Here is a 21,680-nt window from a genome sequence, read left to right as displayed (position 1 = left end):
GTGAGTTAATTTGTTTGGGACATCTACCCATTTTCTGTCCAGTGTTAGATTTCTTTATCAAGAGTATTGCAGATGTTTTTGTTTCTGATGTCTTATGACATAAAGAAGTTTAAAATTTTCATATATTTTCCCTATATGCTTTCTGCTTAGAAGGGCCTTCCTTATTTGCATTAAAATGCTTCTATAGGCTGGGTGCAGTGGCTCACGCCTGTAATCCCAGCACTCTGGGAGGCCAGGACGTGCAGATCACCTGATTTCAGGAGTTCAAGACCAACCTGGCCAACATGGTGAAACCCCGTCTCTACTCCAGATATAAAAATTAGTTGGGTGTGGTGGCAGGTGCCTGTAAATCCCTGCTACTTGGGAAGCTGAGAGGCAGGAGAATTACTTGAACCCTAGAGGCAGAGGTTGCAGTGAGCCAAGATTGCACCACTGTACTCCAGCCTGGGTGACAGAGTGAAACTCTGTCTCAAAAAACAAAAAGGCTTTTATAAAATGAGCCCTCATTATGTTGCTAATTGAATGTGTAATGATTTTAAAAACTATGTGTGGTTTAACCAGAAGTTTTTTTTTTTTTTTGAGAAAGAGTTTTCACTCTTGTTGCCCACACTGGAGTGCAGTGGCACGATCTAGGCTCGCTGCAACCTCTGCCTCCAGGGTTCAAGTAATTCTCCTGCCTCTCAGCTTCCTGAGTAGCAGGGATTATAGGTGCCTGCCACCATGCCCAACTAATTTTTTTTTTTTTTTTTTTTTGGTATTTTCAGTAGAGACAGCGTTTAACCATGTTGGCCAGGCTGGTCTCAAACTCCTGACCTCAGGTGATCCACCCGCCTCATCAGGCTGGTTTCGAACTCCTGACCTCATGATCTGCACGCCTCAGCCTCCCAAAGTGCTGGGATTACAGGTGTGAGCCACCACGCCTGGCCAGAACTTTGTTTTTTAACACCAAAACAAGCTTCTTAATATTCTATCAATCTTCCAAAAATAAAAATCGTTTGGGCCGGACATGGTGGCTCACGCCTGTAATCCCAGCACTTTGGGAGGCTGAGGCATGCAGATCATGAGGTCAGGAGTTCGAAATCAGCCTGACCAACATGGTGAAACCCTGCCTCTACTAAAAATACAAAAACTAGCCAGGCGTGGTGGCATGCGCCTGTAATCCTAGCTGCTCAGGAGGCTGACGCAGGAGAATCGCTTGAACCCAGGAGGCAGAGGTTGCAGTGAGCTGAGATCATGCCATTGCACTCCAGCCTGGGCGACAGAGTGAGACTCTATCTCAGAATCAAAAAAAAAAAAAAGTTTGTATTTCTTATTTATATGTGTACCTTTCCTGTCTTTTCTAGGTTTTATCTGGTAGCTAAGAACAGACATATATATATATATTTGTTCAATTTCTATGATAACACCCTTAGCTGTTTGTGGTTCTTTTATTGTGATAGAAATGTTGAGCCTTTTAAAATAAATGAGTTCCATAGGTCAGAGGTAAGCCTATTTTTACAACTATATACATACACACACACACACACACACACACACACACACACACACACACACACACACACACACAGATTTATCTTAAGTGTCTTTAATGTTGTTATATTGTTGACTAAAGATTGATGTGGTGGTAAAGCAGAAGACTATAGTGACAAGATTGACCTGCCAGATTTGTTAGATCCTTTGAGGCTTTTGACATTTTAAGTCACTGTCCTCATAACATTCTCTGTTACAGCTGGCTTCAGACTCCTGAACGTGAATATCCTTACTTCCACTTTTTATCCTACAGATCTTTTTTTAAAAAGAAAAATCTTTGCCTGCTTATTTTCAAAATGACTGTAAACATTTAATGAGTTAACATGGCTGAAACCTTCTTTTTGCAGTTAGTCGAGAATATTTTTAGCAGAGAGTACAGGTTTTTGTGTTTTTGTTTGTTTTTTAAGATGGAGTTTCACTCTTGTTGCCCAGGCTGGAGTGCAATGGCACAATCTCGGCTCACTGCAACCTCTGCCTCCCAGGTTGAAGATACTCTACTGACTCAGCCTCCTGAGTAGCTGGGATTACAGGCGCCTGCCACCACGACTGGCTAATTTTTTGTATTTTTAGTAGAGATGGGGTTTCACCGTGTTGGCCAGGCTGGTCTCGAACTCCTGACCTCAGGTAATCCACCTGCCTCAGCCTCCCAAAGTGCTGGGAGTACAGGCATGAGCCACCATGCCTGGCCAAGGGTACAAGTTTTTAACCTGTACGTATTTTTCTTGTCAGTCATTAAACCAAAGGGGCAGAACTATTAAAAAGAAAACTCCTGAAGCAAGGGATAATTTTCTCACATGGTCAAGGATTGCGAGAGGTATTACATGATTTATTTTGCTCCAATTATATGCTAGGTAGTCACTGTTTACCTCTTCATCTACAGAGGGGTGACATAGGCAGGGACCTATTTCTTGTACATTTTAGGCTTTGCCGAGTCTTATTTGCATGACATTAAGAGTCAGGTGAGAGACAGGATGTTCGGATTTACGGCTCTTTTTGACATCCAGTCAGTGTTGCCACATCATTGCCCACAGAAATAGGGACAATGAGGAGGGGCATGTCTCTGTGCTGAAGTCATTGCTGTTAGGAAGATAGAAAAAGTTTGTCTCTAACTCATGGAGCTGACTTATTCTATGTCTTATTGTATGTTGTGTTTTATGTATGTATGAACAGTGATGTTTATGTCAGGATTCTGTTTCCTAGCCCTGACAGCATGGCTATTTTTTCTCTTTCTAGGCAGACTCAGTGGGATCCTCCTACTTGGGAAAGTCCAGGAGATGATGCCAGCCTTGAGCATGAAGCTGAGATGGACCTGGGAACTCCAACATATGATGAAAACCCCATGAAGGTGAGTGTGGCTTACACATGTATTTCCTGATCATTTGGGAGTCTTTGTTCTGTCATTCTATAAGGCCAGTAGTCACATGGTCTTGGGATTCTTTTTTCCTTATTCTGAAAAATAAGTGAGTGACCATGCATGTATCAAGGTGTAGAGATGAAGTCAGGGGGAAAGAATGGTCTTTTTTAGACATTCAGAGACTCAAATGCATGCTAACTACTTACTCTTTTGAGGGAGATATATGGCCAAATATGGCCAAGGGGTGTTTTGAACACCCCTTACTATGATTGCTTCAGGGCCTCTCTTGTTCTCTCTCTCTGCCTTTTTTTTTCTTTTTTTTAAATGAGACGGAGTCTCACTCTGTTGCCCAGGCTGGAGTGCAGTGGCACACTCTCAGCTCACTGTAACCTCTGCCTCCTGGGTTCAAGCAATTCTCCTGCCTTAACCTCCCGAGTAGCTGGGACTATGGATGTGCACTCCATGCCCGGCTAACGTTTGTATTTTTAGTAGAGATGAGATTTCGTCATGTTGCCCAGGCTGGCCTTGTACTCCTGACCTCAAGCAATCTGGCTGTTTCAGCCTCCCAAAGTGTTGGGATTATAGGCATGAGCCACCACAGCTGACCATATGAAGTGTCTTGAATGAAATCAGATATCATATTTTTATGTTCTCAAACCTGAATAATATTTTTTTAATTTTGAAAATAATTAAGTACTTGACTGGTTAAATTATTGGGAATAGGTGGAAGAAGGAAGAGGGAAGACAAAGAGCTGGAGTGAGAAGGGATTAAAGTAGAAATGAATTCATTCTTCTGTTTATATTTTATTCACTTTTGGAGGAAATGTTTTTCTCTTTTCACATGTGTTTGGCATTTGCAAAAGATACACACTTAAGTTCAATCCATGTGGAGTCTGCTAAATTTCAAATGAATCACATAAATCACGTAGCCACTTCACTCTAGCTGTTGTGCTGTCTTGTTTTCCTGAATCATTTAGGAATATGCCCAAGCCTGCTAAGCACTTGCCATTTAAATTATATGTAAGCTTAAATACAAACAAAAATCACAACTCCCATTTCCAGACTTCTGTACTGTGTTAGTTACATCTTTTGAAAAATAAACAAAGGGATTAAGAAAAGATCTGGTGCAGCAATATAGCTGAGTTCTGGGGCCAAGTTTATAAAGCATGTTGGAGGCCTTACCCTTCTTGTAAGCCCAAGTTCATGGACACCGTAACTATTAATCTTAATGCAGTCTTTTGGTCTAGTATATGCATATTAAATTAGGCCTTTCAAAACAAATGAGGAATGGGCATGAAGTTCACTGCTGCTTATTTAATGCTCAAGGAATTGCCTTTCTTATATGAAGACCTGTATTAGGAAATCCAGGTCATCAAACTAGCCAAGCATAAAGTAGGAGCTGAGAAGTAGGAGCCAAGTAAAAGGGCAGCTTATGTGCCATGCTACATAATTAGACCTTCATTCTCTGGCTAGCTGGTGAGAAAGGGAACCCTTTAAAGTGATTTGAGCAGTGACATTTGCCTTTTACAAGGCTGTCTGCTGGAGATGGACTGGAGGGGTTGACTATAGAGCTGGCACCTTTGCAATGAGCTTATTGTAATAGTTAGGTCTACTCAGCACCCAACGGCACCAGGCACCACCTGTTAAAAACGCAGACTGTCACTCCCTTTCCCAGACCTGCTAGATCAGAATCTGAAGTGATACAAGGTCCCAAGGTAATTACACATTCAAGTCTAAATAATTGGCAGTATTGTTTGTGATTGACTGTTAGAGAAGTATGATCATAAAACTTTACTATATCCAACCACCCAGAGTGAGTGTATTTGTCAGGTTATGTTTGATCTTTACTCCTCTGTTACCATAGGTGCATGTGTGCCTGGAGAGTAGGCTGTTGGAAGTATTATATCCAAAAGGCAATGCCTGAATTACAATCCACTAGCTTGGAACTTTGGATCTCTAAATACACATTTTAAATCACACAGATCTGAACTTAATCTCACTCTTTTACATTTTGGTTATTTATCAGACATTTGAGTTCCTATTCCACACAAATGCCATGCCTAGACCTGGGAATACAAAAGGAGTATAAGGCAAGGTTATTGCTCCCAGGGGTCATAGGAAGGTAAGGTTTGAAAATGTACAGTATTATGTGGTTAAGTGGTAAACTGAGGGATTTATTTATTTTGTCGTTTGGTTTGCTTTGATTTGTTTTTAGAGGCAGGGTCTCCCTCACTCTGTAGCCCAGGCTGGAGTACAGTGGTGCAAGTATAGCTTACCGTAACCTCGAACTCCCCGGCTCAAGTAATCCTTTCGTCTCAGCCTCCTGAGTAGCCAGGACTATAGATGCATGCCACCATGCCTGGCTAATTTTTAAAAATTTTTGTAGACAACAAACAAGGACTTTAGAGGCCTGCAAAAGAAAATATAGTCTATCCTAGGAAGGAAAAGAGCACTAAACTAAATCTAACACTTAATTCACAATTAATTCTGATATATTGATGTGTTCATGTTTGTTGGGGGAGGTATATGTATAAAAATGAAAGGGAACGGGAGATTATAAAGAGAAAACATTCCTCCTAATACTAGCTCTTAACTGCCTCGGGGGGTTATAGAGTAGTACTTCTAATGGAGATTCAAAGGTGTCAGCTTCACAGTTGTTAGAGAAGATTGGAGAGGCCCTTTTATTCTTTTCTGCCACTGTATGTATATATAAATAAATCCCTCCTGGGATTCAAATAATAATAATGAGAGTGCACAAAGAATTAAGCTGCCAAATGTATTTCCTGTTGTGAACAAATAAAGGTAGAGATCTTCTCTCCCAAAAAGAATCATCACAGGCTAGGCACGGCAGCTCACTTTGGGAGGCCAAGGTGGCCCGATCACTTGAGCCCAGGAGTTCAAGACTAGCCTAGCCAACATGGTGAAACCTTGTGGCTCACGCCTGTATTCCCAGCACTTTGGGAGGCCCAGGCGGGTGGATCACCTGAGGTCAGGAGTTTGAGACCAGCCTGGCCCACATGGTGAAACCCTGTCTCTACTAAAAATAGAAAAATTAGCTGGGCATGGTGGCACATGCCTGAGCACATAGTAATCCCAGCTGCTCGAAAGGCTGAGGCAAGATAATTGCTTGAACCCCGGAGACGGGGGTTGCAGTGAGCCGAGATTGCACCACTGCACTCCAACCTGGGCAACATGAGCAAGACTCTGTCTCAAAAAAAATAAAAAGAGAGAATATGATCAAACCACGACAGGGCTTATAACTTTAGTTACTTGAGTGCAAGTGTTAAGATTTGGTCTTGGTTTTCAGTCAGAAATTCACATATAGAATCAATCAGATTAATTTCTCTATACCCAAGAGCTGAGTTCTTAGGAGATACGCACATTCCCCTAGACTTCAGACCAGCCTCTTTCTAGATTACTTCTCCTTCAAGTCTGTCCCTGCCTACACTGGCAGTCCTGCACCACCTGCCTCCTCAGCATGGTACAAGTGGTTGCTTATAGCTCTGTCTTGCTTTTTCATCCTGGGAACATAGAAGTAACTCAACCAGAGGAAGTTATGAGGACTTTGTGAGAAAGTCCTTTAAAGCATTTGAGCTTTAAAGGATGAGGAATTTTTCAGTAAGCAAAGATAGGCTAAAAGGAAAGCTGGAGCAAAGGCAGGGAAGGAGGGGAATGTTTGGGATATGTTTGGGGAATAGCTCTGTTTACTTGTAGGAGGAACATAGGCATCATAAAACTTGTAATCCAGCATGAGGTTGGAAGGGCATTGTTGGGGATAGACCTTGGGAATTTGAAAATGTAAAAGAAAATGTAAAAGAATACGAACCTTTGTATGGTGGGAAACCTTTGAATTTTTTTTAGTAAAATTTATCTCGAGGCTTATGTCTGTAGGCCCTAAAATTCAGAAATGATTCTGTAAATAAAGGAATTGACAAGTACTTGTGCAAAGCAATTCAGTCTTTAAGGATGGCTTTTTTTTTTTCTCCCCCTCTCTGAGACAGTCTCATTCTGTCACCCAGGCTGGAGTGCAGTGGTGCGATCTCGGCTCATTGCAACCTCTGCCTCCCGGGTTCAAACAATTCTCATGCCTCAGCCTACTGAGTAACTGGGATTACAGGCACCTGCCCCCACACCTGGCTGATTTTTGTTTTTGAAGTAGAGATGGGGTTTCACCATGTTGGCCAGGCTGGTCTTGAACTCCTGACTTCAGGTGATCCACTCGTCTTGGCCTCCCAAAGTGCTGGGATTACAGGTGTGAGCCACCCTGCCTGGCCAGGATGGTTATTTTATAACACCTTTTTGCTACTCATGACTCTGACAGTCTTCTGCCTTTTAATTGGTGTGTTAAACATATCAGTAGGTTTGGACTTAAGATCTACCCTCTTGTTATTTGTTTTTATTTATTTATTTATTTTTGGAGACAGATTCTTGCTCTGTCACCCGGGCTGGAGTGCAGTGGCATGATCTTGGCTCACTGCAATCTCTGCCTCCTGGGTTCAAGCAGTTTTCCTGCCTCAGCCTCCTGAGTAGCTGGGATTACAGGCACCCGCCACCACGCCCGGCTAATTTTTGTATTTTTAGTAGAGACTGGGTTTCATGTTACCCAGGCTGGTCTCAAACTCCTGACCTCAGGCGATCCACCTGCCTCAGCCTCCCAAAGTGCCGGGATTATAGGTGTGAGCCACCGTGCCCAGCCTTATTATTTGTTTTTAAATTTTTATTTGTCTTTGCTTTCTTTTGGATTGATTTAGAATTTATTTCAGTATTCTGTGTTTTTTTGTTTTGTTTTTTTCCTACTGACTTAGCCATACCTCTTTATTTTATTTTATTTTTTATTTTTTTGAGCCATGGTCTCACTCTGTTTCCCAGGCTGGAGTGCGGTGGCACCATCAGGGCTCACTGTAGTCTCCACCTCCCAGGCTCACATGATCCTCCCGTCTTAGCCACCCAAGTAGCTAATTTTTGTACATTTTTGTAGAGACAGGGTCTCGTGGTGTTGGTGACCAGGCTGGTCTCAAACTTCTGGTGTCAAGCAATTTTCCTGTTGTGGCCTCCCAAAGTGCTGGGATTACAGGTGTGAGCTACCACACCTGGCCTGCTTTACTTCTTGGTGGTTGTTTTAAGACAGTGGTTCTCAAAATGTTTGGTGTGGGGACCCCTAGGGTTCCTAAGACCCTTTCAAGGGAGCCACAAGGTCAAAGCTGTTTTTTTTTTTTTTTTTTTTTTGAGACGGAGTCTCGCTGTGTCTCCCAGGCTGGAGTGCAGTGGCGTGATCTCGGCTCACTGCAAGCTCCGCCTCCCGGGTTCACGCCATTCTCCGGCCTCAGCCTCCCAAGTAGCTGAGACTACAGGCGCCCGCCACCACGCCCGGCTAGTTTTTTGTATTTTTAGTAGAGACGGGGTTTCACCATGTTAGCCAGGATAGTCTCGATCTCCTGACCTCGTGATCCACCTGCCTCGGCCTCCCAAAGTGCTGGGATTACAGGCTTGAGCCACCGCGCCCGGCCAAAGCTGTTTTAATAATAATATGAAAACATTACATTCCTCTGTCACATTTGGTACATTCACAAATATGCCATGGAATTTTCCAGGGAGCACATGACATATTTTAATGCAGAAGGCAGTGAGACTTCAGCTATATTCTAAGTGAGTTGTTAAAAGTGATTTCCAAAATGTAAAACTGCCACTCTTAACTGAAGTGCTTTAGTTTTGGAAAACAGTTATTTTTCACAAAAAATTATATTATTGTTATATAATAGATTTGCTAATGTTATTTTAAAATAATGCTTGATTTTTTTCTCAGTTTAACTTAATTTCTAATATGAAAAATTTTGATAGCCATAACCCATATGAATAAAAGCTCTTTGCAGTCCTCAGTGTTTTAAAAGTATAAAGGGATCTTGAGACGTACACATTTGAAAAACAGTATTGTAAGGTTTACAGTATGCATATTTATCTTATCACAATCTACCATTAAGTCCTGTATTTACCCACATATTTACCATTTCCAGCACTTCATTCTCTCGTGTAGATTTGAATTTCCGTCTGGAATCGTTTTCCTTTAACCTAAAGAATTTCCTTTAACATTTCTAGTATTTCAGATCTACTGTTGATGCATTTTGTCAGCTTTTGTCTGAAGAAAGGTATTTATCTTACCACTTTTTAAAAAGTAGTGTTTTTTTTTTTTTTTTTTTTTTTTTTTTTTTTTTTGAGATGGAGTCTTGCTCTGTTGCCCAGGCTGGACTGCAGTGGCATGATCTCGGCTCACTGCAAGCTCCGCCTCCCGGATTCACGCCGTTCTCCTGCCTCAGCCTCCCAAGTAGCTGGGACTACTGGCGCCCACCACTATACCCGGCTAATTTTTTGTATTTTTTAGTAGAGACGGGGTTTCACTGTGTTAGCCAGGATGGTCTCGATCTCCTGACCTCGTGATCTGCCCGCCTTGGCCTCCCAGTGCTGGGATTACAGGCGTGAGCCACCGTGCCCGGCCATAGTCTTTATTTTTAAAGCAATTTTAGTTCTATTTTGGCATAGCAAAATTGAACAGGAAGTACGGAGAGTTTCCATATACCCCCTGCACATGCACAAGCTTCCCTTTCTGTCAACATCAAAGCACCAGAGTGGTACATTTGTTACAATTGATGAATCTACTATGACACATTATTACCACCCAAAGTCCATAATTTACATTAGGATTCATTCTTGGTATTGTACATTTGTGGGTTTTAACAAAGGTATTGTGTCATCTATATAGCATCATAGTAACATACAGAATAGTTTCACTGCCCTAAAAACCTTTTGAACCGCTTCTTATTCATCATGCCTTCTTTCCTCATCTCTCTTTCCCGGTTCCTGGCAACCACTGATCTCTTTACGGTCTTCATAGTTTTGCTTTTTCCAGTAGGTAGCTACAGTAGGTAGCCTTTTCAGATTGGCTTCATTCACTTAGCAATATGCATTGAGGCTTCTACCATGTCTTTTCATGGCCTGATAGCTCATTTCCTTTTAGCACTGAATGTCTGAGTGTACCGCAGTTTATTTATCATTCACTTACTGAAGGACATCTTGGTTGCTTCCAACTTTTGGCAATTATAAATAAAGCTATTAAAAACATCCATGTGCAGGTTTATTATGACAGATACTTTCAGTGGATATGGAATTCTAAATTTATATTTTTTTCCTTTCAACACTTAAAAGATGTTTCCATTTTTTAATAATAGTTTATAATAAAAATATAATTATCTTTTTCCCCCATATATCTTGATTTTGTCTTTTATAAACAGTTTTTAGTGGTTTATTATATACTTTGGTTTTGTTTTCTTTGTGTTTAATCTGCTTTGATTCTTGTACATTTTAGATTCATGATTGGTAGTTTTCATCAAATATGGAAATTTTTTCAAATATATCTTTTTATACCATTGTCCCTTTTCCTGGGACTCCAATTATATACATGTTGTTAAACCGCTTGATACTGTCTCACAGAGCACCACATCTCTGTCAAACTTTTTTCAGCTCTTTTCTCCCTATGCTTCAGTTTGCATGGTTTCTGTTGCCCTCTTTTTAAAGTTCACTGATTTACCTTCTGTATTGAATTAGCTAAGCTCATCCATTGATTCATTTTTAAATTTCAGTTATATTTTTCTGCTCTCAAATTTTAATTTGCTTATTTTTAATAGTTTTAATTACTTTCTTATTTTAAACAGTGCTCTCACTTCATTGTATTTTTCATTTTTCATTTTATTTTATTCTTTTTTCGAGACAGGGTCTCACTGTGTTGTCCAGGCTGGAGTTCAGTGGTGCGATATCAGCTCACTGCAACCTCCGCTTCCCAGGTTTAAGCGATTCTCCTGCCTCAGCCTCCCGAGTAGCTGGGATTACAGGCGCCTGCTACCAAGCCCAGCTAATTTTTGTATTTTTATGGGGTTTTGCCCTGTTGGCCAGGCTAGTCTCAATCTCCTGACCTCAATTGATCTGCCCATCTGGGCTTCCCAAAGTGCTGGGATTACAGGCGTGTGCCATTGCACCCGGCCATTTTTACTTAATTTAAATGTCTGCTTTTTGTAGTCAAGTCCCAGAATAAAATGTTATTTTTAGGAATATGTTTAACTGAAAAACTGCATTTAAGTGTAGGCATTTAAGCAAACTAACTTTGCATGATAAAGCCCCTATCAAGTATCTCATACTTAAGCAGGTACCTCCAAATCATAGTTTGTAGCTTTATTGTAGCTTTTTTCAAAATACATTTTATACCATGTGTTCCCCCAGGAAATCCCTGGTATCTTCCTGTCAGGTTAAAGAGACAAGAAACACAATAGGACAGTGATTATATTTTTAAGTATTAGAGTGGTTAGAGTCCCAGGTATTCTATATGCAGACCACTATACTCATATTTGTGTTTTATTTTTTATTTTGTTTTGTTGTATATTTGTATGTTTTAATAAGTTTCTGGTCCAAAGGCTTACATTTTTATAGAAGCTACAGTTTTAGTTCCACGACCAGATAAAGACAGGGCAGCCCTGTGATCTACAAGATTGAAGGGTAGCTGGACGCAGTGGCTCACACCTCCATAATCCTAACACCTTGGGATGCCAAAGCAAAACTATTATAAAAATTTTTTTAAAAATTAGCCAGGCATTTTGGTGCACATGCGTAGTCCCAGCTGTTTGGGGGGCTGAGGTGGGAGAATCACCCAAGCCCCAGAGGTCGAGGCTACAGTGAGCCAAGATCATGCCACTGCACTCCAGCCTGGTGACAGAGTGAGACATTGTCTCCAAAAGAAAAATACAAATAAAAGTTTGGGGGAGTTTGATAGCTCAGGGTTAGAACCATTTCTTGGTGACACTGAGATGGTCGAGCTGGTCTACAACAAATCTATGTGAGGGGAAATTGGAAGTGTTGGCTGTCTTCATGGCCCCAAAGTCCTCTGCCCTGTGCACTGCAGTGTGGCCATACTCCTGCCCCGTGGTCAGGTAGGGCATGCTCAGCCAGTAGTGGTTCTCCAGATGACCAATCTACTGCCACCAGGAATGGTACTGTGGTTGGGGAGGGCAGTCAGGAACATGGTGCCACCTGTGCTTGTCTGTCCCTTTGGCCCAGTAGTTTTAATTTCTTCACTGTGTTCATGTTTTCTTTCATAACTGTGAAGATTTATAATAACTTTTAAATAATCGCCTGCTATTTTCAGTTGAACACTGGACATTGTGACTGTTACATTGTTGAGTTTCAAAATTTTGTTACTTTCCATTAAAGAATGTTGAGTTTGTTCTGATAGTCAAGTTACTTGTGGATCACCTTGATTTTTTAGAGGCTGTTCTTTTTTTTTTTTTGAGACGGAGTCTCGCTCTGTAGCCCAGGCTGGAGTGCAGTGGCCGGATCTCAGCTCACTGCAAGCTCTGCCTCCCGGGTTCACGCCATTCTCCGGCCTCAGCCTCCTGAGTAGCTGGGACTACAGGCGCCCGCCACCTCGCCCGGCTAGTTTTTTGTATTTCTTAGTAGAGACGGGGTTTCACCGTGTTAGCCAGGATGGTCTCGATCTCCTGACCTCGTGATCCACCCGTCTCGGCCTCCCAAAGTGCTGGGATTACAGGCTTGAGCCACCGTGCCCGGCCTAGAGGCTGTTCTTAATCTTTGTTGGGTTGAGTGAAGAGTAATTTTTTCTGTAGGGTATCTCCTAAGTCATCGCCTGTCTGAGATCTCCATTGAATGCCACAGGTTATCTAATGGAGATCTCTTCACTTTAGCTGGTGGAAGCTCACATGTTTCCCAGCCTTCTGTGAGCTCTGCGAATTGTTAGCTTACCTCATTTTGTCCCTTGTCTTAGGATCATAGTTTACTGCTGCTTAATGTCCAGTGTGTGCAAACTGCCTTTTTCATGTATTTTGTCTAGTTTTCCAATTTTTAACTCTGAGAAGGCTAATTCATTTAACAGTTAATCTGTCATGACCAGAAGCACAAGTCTGGACAAGCTTTTTTTTTTTTTTTTTTTTTTTTTTTTTTTTTTTAAAAGCATCCTGGCTAACATGGTGAAACCCTGACTCTACCAAAAAAAAAAATACAGGCCGGGCGCAGTGGCTCAAGCCTGTAATCCCAGCACTTTGGGAGGCCGAGACGGGTGGATCACGAGGTCAGGAGATCGAGACCATCCTGGCTAACACGGTGAAACCCCGTCTCTACTAAAAAAAAATACAAAAAACTAGCCGGGCGTGGTGGCGGGCACCTGTAGTCCCAGCTACTTGGGAGGCTGAGGCAGGAGAATGGCATGAACCCGGGAGGCGGAGCTTTCAGTGAGCTGAGAACCGGCCACTGCACTCTAGCCTGGGCGACAGAGTGAGACTCCATCTCAAAAAAAAAAAAAAAAAAAAATTATCTGGGCGTGGCGATGGCCACCTGTAGTTCCAGGTACTTGGAAGGCTGAGGCAGGAGAATGAGGTGAACCAGGGAGGCAGAGGTTGCAGTGAGCCAAGATCACGCCATTGCACTCCAGCCTGGGCAACAAGAGTGAGACTGTCTCAAAAAAAAAAAAAAAAAAAAACACACACACACACCAGCAGCAGCAGCAGCAATATTGACACAATAAACCTAGTATAAAATCTAGTTGCTTTAGATTTACAATTTAATAGCTTTTAGTAAATTTACCAAATTATGCAGCCATTACCATAATCTGGTTTTAGAACATTTTCCTCTTCCCAGTAAGACCTCTCATACCCATTTGCAGTTACTTCCTAGCCCAGGCACTAATCCTTTTTTTTTTTTTTTATTTTTGAGATGGAGTCTCGCTCTATCTCAAAATGAGACTAAACATTGTGAGACTGTTCCTTTTCTCTTTTCTGTCCATTGTTGTTCCCTTCATTGTCTTGTACTCACCATCAAGATAAGTGTAAAGTGGTGGTAAGTGTAAAGTGTAAAATCAAATCTTCCCTTTGAGCACCTCTGACCTGAATTATTACTACTTGCACAATTGAGGCAGCAGTAAATAAACTGGCTTTTAATTAACAGTCATAAGGTATAGTAGATCTCCTCTAACTATGTTATGTTAAAATAGTAGTTTTAGAGTATTTGTTGCATTGAGGGAGTTGCAGAGAAGTGGCATCAAGAGCCAATGTATTTTTCAAACAGGGTCTTGCTCTGTCGCCCAGGCTGGAGTGCAGTGGTGTGATCTCGTCTCAATGCAGCCTTTGCCTCCTGGGTTCAAGCATTTCGCATGCCTCAGCCTCCCAGTTAGCTGGGATTACAGGCGTGCACCACCAGGCCCAGCTAATTTGTTTGTTTGTTTGTTTTGAGAAGGAGTTTCACTCTGTCACCCAGGCTGGAGTGCCATGGCGCAATCTCGGCTCACTGCAACCTCTGCCTCCCAGGTTCAAGCAATTCTGCTGCCTCAGCCTCCCGAGTAGCTGGGATTACAGGCACCCGCCACCATACCTGGCTAATTTTTCATATTTTTATTAGAGACAGAGTTTCACCGTGTTAGCCAGGCTGGTCTTGGTCTTCTGACCTCGTGATCCGTGCACCTCAGCCTCCCAAAGTGCTGGGATTATAGGCGTGAGTCATCTCATGCCTGGCCCTTTTGTATTTTTGGTAGAGATGGGGTTTTGCTTTTTTGGCCAGGCTGATGTCGAACTCCTGATCTCACGTGATCTGCTCACCTTGGCCTCCCAAAGTGCTGGGATTATAGGCCTGAGCCACCACGTCCAGCCTATATAAAATTTGTTTAAGAAATAAATAATGTTGAAAATTTCCCATCTTGAGAGAGGGACATAGGCATCCAGATTCCTGAAGCCTAAAGGATCCCAAGTAAAATCAACCAAAAGAAGAATACCTTGAGACACATTACAGTTGTCACACTGTATCCATAGGGGATTGATTTCAAGACATCCCATCATGGATGCCAAAGTCTAAGGATGCTCAAGTCCTTTATAAAAAGGCATAGTGTTTGTATGTCACCTACACACGTCCTCCCATATGCTGTAAATCACCTCTGTGTTGCGTATAATACCCAATACAATGTAAATGCTATGTAAATAATGGTTATACTGTATTGGGGTTTTTTATAATCAGTTCTTGTTTGTATTATTTTTTATTGTATTTTTAAAATATTTTCTATCCATGGCTGCCCTATGGATGCAGAATATCAATTGTACCAAGTTTTTACTATTTTCAAAGATCTTAACCTTTTAAAAAGTAACATGCACAGGTTCATGTGCTGCAGAGCTTAGGTTGAATTGTGTGTATAGTGTTTATGATGACTCAGCTTCTTCTCCTGCTTCTGGATTCATGCTGCCACAAAAGATGTAGTTCCTTAGTGGATGATTTACGTTTTATGTTCTAAACAGATTTTTTTTTTTTTTTTTGAGACGGAGTATCGCTCTGTCACCCAGGCTGGAGTGCAGTGGCCTGATCTCGGCTCACTACAGACTCCGCCTCCCAGGTTAAAGCGATTCTCCTGCCGCAGCCTCCTGAGTAGCTGGGATTACAGGTGCCCACCACCGCACCTGGCTAACTTTTGTATTTTTTAGTAGAGATGGGGTTTCATCATCTTGGCCAGGCTGGTCTTGAACTCCTGACCTCATGATCCACCCGCCTCAACCTCCCAAAATGCTAGGATTACAGGCATGAGCCACTGCGCCCGGCCCTCTAAACAGTAATTAAATACAGAGAGAGAGAAGCATTAGCTGAGTATGTCCTGCTCTGCCTTTGTCAGGACTCATTTCTGCAACTCAAGCCATACCCTCTTGGTTCCAAGTCACATGGGCTTTGTGACATAGTCATGTCAATATTTATAATAAAGGATGATTCTATTGTGTTACACAGCCTGTGTATGGTTGGTTACCAGAACTGCCCAATAAGCTTAAGGCCATTGCCAACTAATCCAGAAGGGCTCAAGCTTCACCTTGGGTAATATAAAGGTACTCAGGCCTGCCTTGTCATAATCAGAACAGATTTCCTAGGAATCCAGATGTGCCACAGATGAAGGCTGACAGCAGGGTCATCTTCTAAAGGCAGTAAGCTCTGGCTTTCTACCAGGCCCTTTGCCTGCTCATTTCATTGTGTACTCGTAACTGTCCACTGCCTCACATAGATTTCCACCAGAAACTTTGCCTGATACTCTGTATAAGCCAAAATAGAGAAAAGGCAAACTGATTATTGTTTATTGCTGAGGATCTGGAAGCACTTCGCTTTTTTATGTATCAAAGCCCCCACCCTGTTCTCTGGTGGTTTCCTTAAAAGTGCTTTTTTTCTTTTTGGAGACAGCGTTTTGCTTTGTTGCCCAGGCTGGAGTGCAGTAGCATGATCACAGCTCACTGCAGCCTCAACCTCCTAGGCTGACACAATTCTCCAACCTCAACCTCCCAAGTAACTGGGACCACGGGCACAGCCACCATGCCCAGCTAATTTTTAAATTTTTTTATGGAGACGCTGGTCTTGAATTCCTGGGCTCAAGCGATCTCCCCATCTTGGCCTCCCAAAGTGCTGGGATTACAGGCATGAGTCACTGCGCCCCACCTGCTAATTTTTTTTTCTTTTTTTGGAGACAGAAACGCTCTGTCTCCATTTTGGCCCGGATGGTCTTGATCTCTTGACCTCGTGATACACCTGCCTCGGCCTCCCAAAGTGCTAGGATTACAGGCGTGAGCCACCGTGCCCAGCCTTACCTGCTAAATTTTTAAATGGGACTTTTTTGGAGTGGGGGGTCCTAAGGTTGTTTATGTCAATAACAAGTGCTATCCTCAACTCTGACTCTGGTTACTTTGCTTGGCCTTGGATTTGAGTAAATGTTAGTCAGTTTCTGAAATTATTTCCCATGCCATTTGCAAACCACAGACCATGAAGAGAGGGTTTCGTGAATTTCAGTACTCTCAAGAGTATTTCATTTTGGTTCATGATTTCCATGATGTAAGTCTGGAGACCCCTCATTTTATTTCCTTTCTCGATCCCAATTGCTCGGCACTCAGGAGGACCAAGAAAGCTCCTAGACAGAGCTCAGTGGATTGTATTCTATAACTGTTTTTAAAGGCCACCCCACTGCCAACCTCACCAAGTCAGGGATTAAATTATAAATCTATTAACAATGCTTTGGGTTCATTTAGCTTTGTGAATGCATACCCTATCCAGAGTGAAACAGGACATTTCTATTTACATAGTACCCTCACTTAGAGCCTGGCTTCTTCCATAAGACCCAGATCTTTGAGATAGCTGTCAGACCTGCAGGGGCTTTCTGTACTCATTTCTGTTGCTGCTCACCTCTGAGAGCTACAAGAGAACAGCTGGGGATGTGTTGAAGTTTCAAATAATTCTTGATCCCTTACTACCTAAGGTCTTACTGTGGAGCATACTCATACCCTGTACAACTGGGAAAAAAATAAAATCCCAAAGCAAAACACTTGAAAATAGACTTAACTTATATTAATAGTATTATTTTTGCTTAATTTTGTTTTCTTAAAAAGACAAATTGGATCTTTATGTTCGTTTTACTCTACCCCCTAATCTCCCCATACAGCTACATGAAGAAATTGGAAAAATGGAAAATACGTAAAGCTTTTATGACACAGCAGAGAAAGCTGATTTGTAACAACCTAAAGCCAAGGGAGTGCCACATTTCTCTGGAGCTAGTCCAGCTGCTTTAGAACCAGAGCCTTCATACTGTTTATGGAAATGGAAGAAACAGAACCAGGAGATGGGTGGGGAGCAGGAAAATTATTCTGCCCTGTGCCCCTAACAAAAAAGCGTGAAGTACCTATAATATCAACTCTAGCTTCTAGATCCATTATGAAGTAACTTATATTTGGAGGGGAATACTCATAATTATTTTCAATGGAAAAGCACATTTACTGGGAAGGGGCCTGATGGCTAGTGGTGGGCAAAGGTTTGGGGAGATGGCCTGCATGACAGGTACTCTGAATAGCAGAGCTTCCAACTCATCACCTCCTGGTGCAGTACCTAGTTAGAGGGAAGTTGGAAGCCTCCCTCTAGCAGTGCTGGAAGGAATGTTCCTGGGTTTGTCATTATCTTGCCAGCTGGGGACACAGAGTATCTTCTGTGTCATTGTCTACTTATCTGTTCACTGGCTTTGATGACCCTCATCACCTGCCCCCTAATATTGTGATAATTCCTTAATCTTTCTGTTCCTAAACTGAAGGTACCAACCTGCAAGGAGCCTCTCTTGCATCCTCAGACTGTCTTCTACAGTCTAGCCAACTTCACCTTTGGAGGAAAGGTGATGAGTATTTAAGAGTCTTCAGAACAGAGTGTTTTGCCTCTATCCTGGAATCCTAGAATGTCAGAGGTGGGAGAGATGGAGCTTGTTTTGTGCAGGCCTCGCTTGATAGTTCAGGGAGCTGAACCCAGAACAGGGTCATGAGTGACTCTGAAATGTGTGGCTATATCAAAGTTGTAGCTTTGACTTAGGGTAGAGAATTGGAACTTAACTTATAACTTATAAGAAGGAGAACCAAACCATATAACAGGATTTGAAACATAATAGCCAGGTTGACTCCAGGCCTTGTACCTGAGTCAGGGCCTCTAAATGGATTCTAATACCAAGAATCAGGTATCCCTGCTAGGGGAAAGAAAGGAGGGTTCTGGGACAGTAGGGCGTCACTAAACTGACTTCTCATACCAGCACTGCTGTGTTTTCTCCTCCATTTTTAGACTTCGAAAAAGCCCAAGACAGCAGAAGCAGACACCTCCAGTGAACTAGCAAAGAAAAGCAAAGAAGTATTCAGAAAAGAGGTAAGGTTTGGTGGATGTAAGCACTAAGCACCTCAGGCTTAAATCTGAACCCTTTCCTTTCTTGTCCTAAGTATGTCGAATATCTCTCTTGCCCCAAGATAGGCAGGAACACAAGGTGTTCCTTGTGTGTGTGTGCCTTGCTGAAGTGCTGCTTTTCCCACTGAAAACTCCTCAGCCATCTTTTCTTGGCTTGACAGGAGCCAAGTCTCAGACCACATTTGCTTGTTTGACTGTTGGCCTTCTGTAGCATCTATGGCAAAAGAAAGCTGTATGTAGTGGTAGGCTGCCTTGTCTTTGGGTATTCCTCTTGCCTCTATGATTTGACTTAGTTGTTATGTGAAAGAGGTGTGGCCTTTTTCAACTGGTTAAGCATTGACTCATTTCAACTGGTTACCCATTGACTCATTTTGTCCCCACAACAGCCCTTGAGGTAGGCAAGACAGATTGCCTTTCCTCTTATTCAGGTGAAAGAACTCAAGGTTCAGAGAAGGCAAGTTCTAGACAAAAGATTTGAACTCAGGCCTTCTGTCTCAAAGTCCACTTCTGTTTCTGTAATATCTCATTTGGTAGCTGCCTAATTTTCCAGGGCTTGGGAGAATGCTGCTCCTCTTTATGCTACCAGAAGTGTGTCTTACCAGCCTCAAGACACTAAACTTGTCTGCCTCATAGCATCTAGATTCTCAACTCCAATCTTCATTCATTGAAGGGGCTTGTAGTGTTTTGGAAGAAACAGACCTGTAAATAAGTAACGGCAGCTGTGTGAAAATTTTGCCATATTAGGGCTGGGAGTCACAATCCAGGCTGTCAGGAAGGGCGCTTGAATCAGGGGTAGGAATTGGCCAGATGGATCAGCAGGGGACCTAACTTATGTCAATAGAATGTAGAGAGGCAAGAGAGCATCTTCCCTTCCAGGGAGTTGTAAGTGGCCCGATGGGCTATAGCACAAGGTATGGGAGGGCTGTTGAAAATGAGGTGGAATGGTATTGTGCTTCTTCCTATAGGAACTATGTGTCTGTGGGTTATCGGGAACCATTGCAGGATTTTAAGCAGGGGGTAATGAAATCCCTGTCTGTGTTTGAGGGGATAGACTGAAGGAAGAGAGTTTGGAGGCCAGGAAACCCCAGAAAAACCTTGAGTTAAAAGGCTTATCCAGGGATAAAGTTCAGTTTCTTATGATCCCTTTGTGAACATATTGGTATTTCAGCTCATTCAACCAGCAGCTGTTTCTTTAGTGCCTACCCTTGTGATATATAGCCTTGTTCTTTGAACACCTGAAGGCTCACTGAATTTTAGTCATGGGTAGACCTTGTTCAGAGTGCTGTCTGATGAAATAGCTGTGACTGGCCTCTTTATTCTCTTTGTCCTCTGTGATCTTAGCACCACAAATACCTCTGAAGGTCCTATTCCTAGAGTGTTTGGGAGCACCTGGGTAGGACAGACCATACTTAGACAGCCCAGGGAGGACATAGTAAGTGGTGGAATGAAAATGATTCTGCCCAGGTTTTCCTTTGCTGGCTGTCATATCATGCTTGATCTGCTTCACATGCTGTGGTATGACCACTTAAAGAATCTGAGTACCCTTCAATGACAAAATTCCTGTGGTTCCTGGGGTTGCTAAGCCTCACAGAAGCTCTGGAACACCTGCTGTGCCCTGCCTTGCCTCTAGGGCCCAGAGAACCTAGCTACTGTCTTTATGCTGAGGACACAAAATTCATTGGCTGAAACCTGGGGCTGCTGAAGGAGTCGACATTGAAGTCATGCTGTTGAGTCCCTCCAGCCTCCTTTAAGCCTTGCTTAGTCCGTCCAGGGGAGCTCTTTCCCTCTCAGGCTGAGCCCGTATCCTTTTTTCAGATCTTACTGGCTTACTAGTATTCCACTGTCCAGACCAGCCAACCTGAGGGAGAAAGGATTGGCTGGCTTTACTCACTACCTTTTCTAGTTATTTCCTCAGTACAACTCCTCGCCCTCTCTGGACTGTTGAGCAATGTGTTCTTTTTTCTTTGCCTGCAGATGTCCCAGTTCATCGTCCAGTGCCTGAACCCTTACCGGAAACCTGACTGTAAAGTGGGAAGAATTACCACAACTGAAGACTTTAAACATCTGGCTCGCAAGGTACTCCCCTTGCTTTTGGTAGCCCACCAGGCAACGTTCTGGGCAAACTGTGTACTTTCTAAGAAGCCCTTTTCATCATAGAAAGTTTTTTTTTTTTTTTCTTGTCAGATGTCAGGGCTGGGGACCCAGGAACGGGGAGGGGAGGTTTGGGGAGGGATGCACACCCTTACATGAGAGCAGTAGTTCTCTAAGAAATTTTCAGAGCTCAGCTTATCCTTTCTGGTGATCCTAGCACCAGTCTGCCCCAACATCTACCCCCTTATTAACTTCCTGTCTTGGTGAGAAGGGCCCTGAAGCAGCAGGCTGGATTACCACCCCTGTCCTCCCCCTCAAATCGTTTCTGCTCTGATTGGTGGCTGTGGTCTCTCTTCCTGTGCCCTGGACAGCTGACTCACGGTGTTATGAATAAGGAGCTGAAGTACTGTAAGAATCCTGAGGACCTGGAGTGCAATGAGAATGTGAAACACAAAACCAAGGAGTACATTAAGAAGTACATGCAAAAGTTTGGGGCTGTTTACAAACCCAAAGAGGACACTGAGTTAGAGTGACTGTTGGGCCAGGGTGGGAGGATGGGTGGTCAGGTAAGACAGACTCTAGGGAGAGGAAATCCTGTGGGCCTTTCTGTCCCACCCCTGTCAGCACTGTGCTACTGATGACACATCACCCTGGGGAATTCAACCCTGAAGATGTCAACCGAAGGCCACAAAAATGAACTCCATCTACAAGTGATTACCTAGTTGTGAGCTGTTGGCATGTGGTTAGAAGCCATCAGAGGTGCAAGGGCTTAGAAAAGACCCTGGCCAGACCTGACTCCACTCTTAAACCTGGGTCTCCTCCTTGGCGGTGCTGTCAGCGCACAGACCCATGCGCATCCCCACCCACAACCCTTTACCCTGATGATCTGTATTATATTTTAATGTATATGTGAATATATTGAAAATAATTTGTTTTTTCCTGG

At 42.8% G+C, this 21,680-nt stretch overlaps 1 protein-coding gene across 7 annotated transcripts in view; it reads left to right on the top strand.

Annotated features, from left to right (window-relative positions):
- Nucleotides 1–21,680, top strand: part of LOC105480624 (SET domain containing 2, histone lysine methyltransferase) — a 152,977-nt gene extending 131,297 nt beyond the window's left edge. For 6 of the 7 annotated variants that reach the window (XM_071091569.1, XM_071091572.1, XM_071091571.1 and 3 more), the window contains 4 exons: nucleotides 2,764–2,875; nucleotides 18,530–18,610; nucleotides 20,621–20,722; nucleotides 21,109–21,680. In XM_071091569.1, the coding sequence (XP_070947670.1) occupies nucleotides 2,764–2,875; nucleotides 18,530–18,610; nucleotides 20,621–20,722; nucleotides 21,109–21,270 (457 nt within the window). In that variant the 3' untranslated portion in view covers nucleotides 21,271–21,680. Of the gene's footprint in view, nucleotides 1–2,763; nucleotides 2,876–18,529; nucleotides 18,611–20,620; nucleotides 20,723–21,108 lie in introns of those variants that run through there. The other variant, XR_011620032.1, reaches the window with a different exon arrangement.

Source organism: Macaca nemestrina, chromosome 2, assembly GCF_043159975.1.
Source record: "Macaca nemestrina isolate mMacNem1 chromosome 2, mMacNem.hap1, whole genome shotgun sequence".
Lineage (NCBI taxonomy): Eukaryota > Metazoa > Chordata > Mammalia > Primates > Cercopithecidae > Macaca > Macaca nemestrina.
Note: the sequence above shows the minus strand (reverse complement) of the source record. Positions and strands in the feature narration are given on the sequence as shown.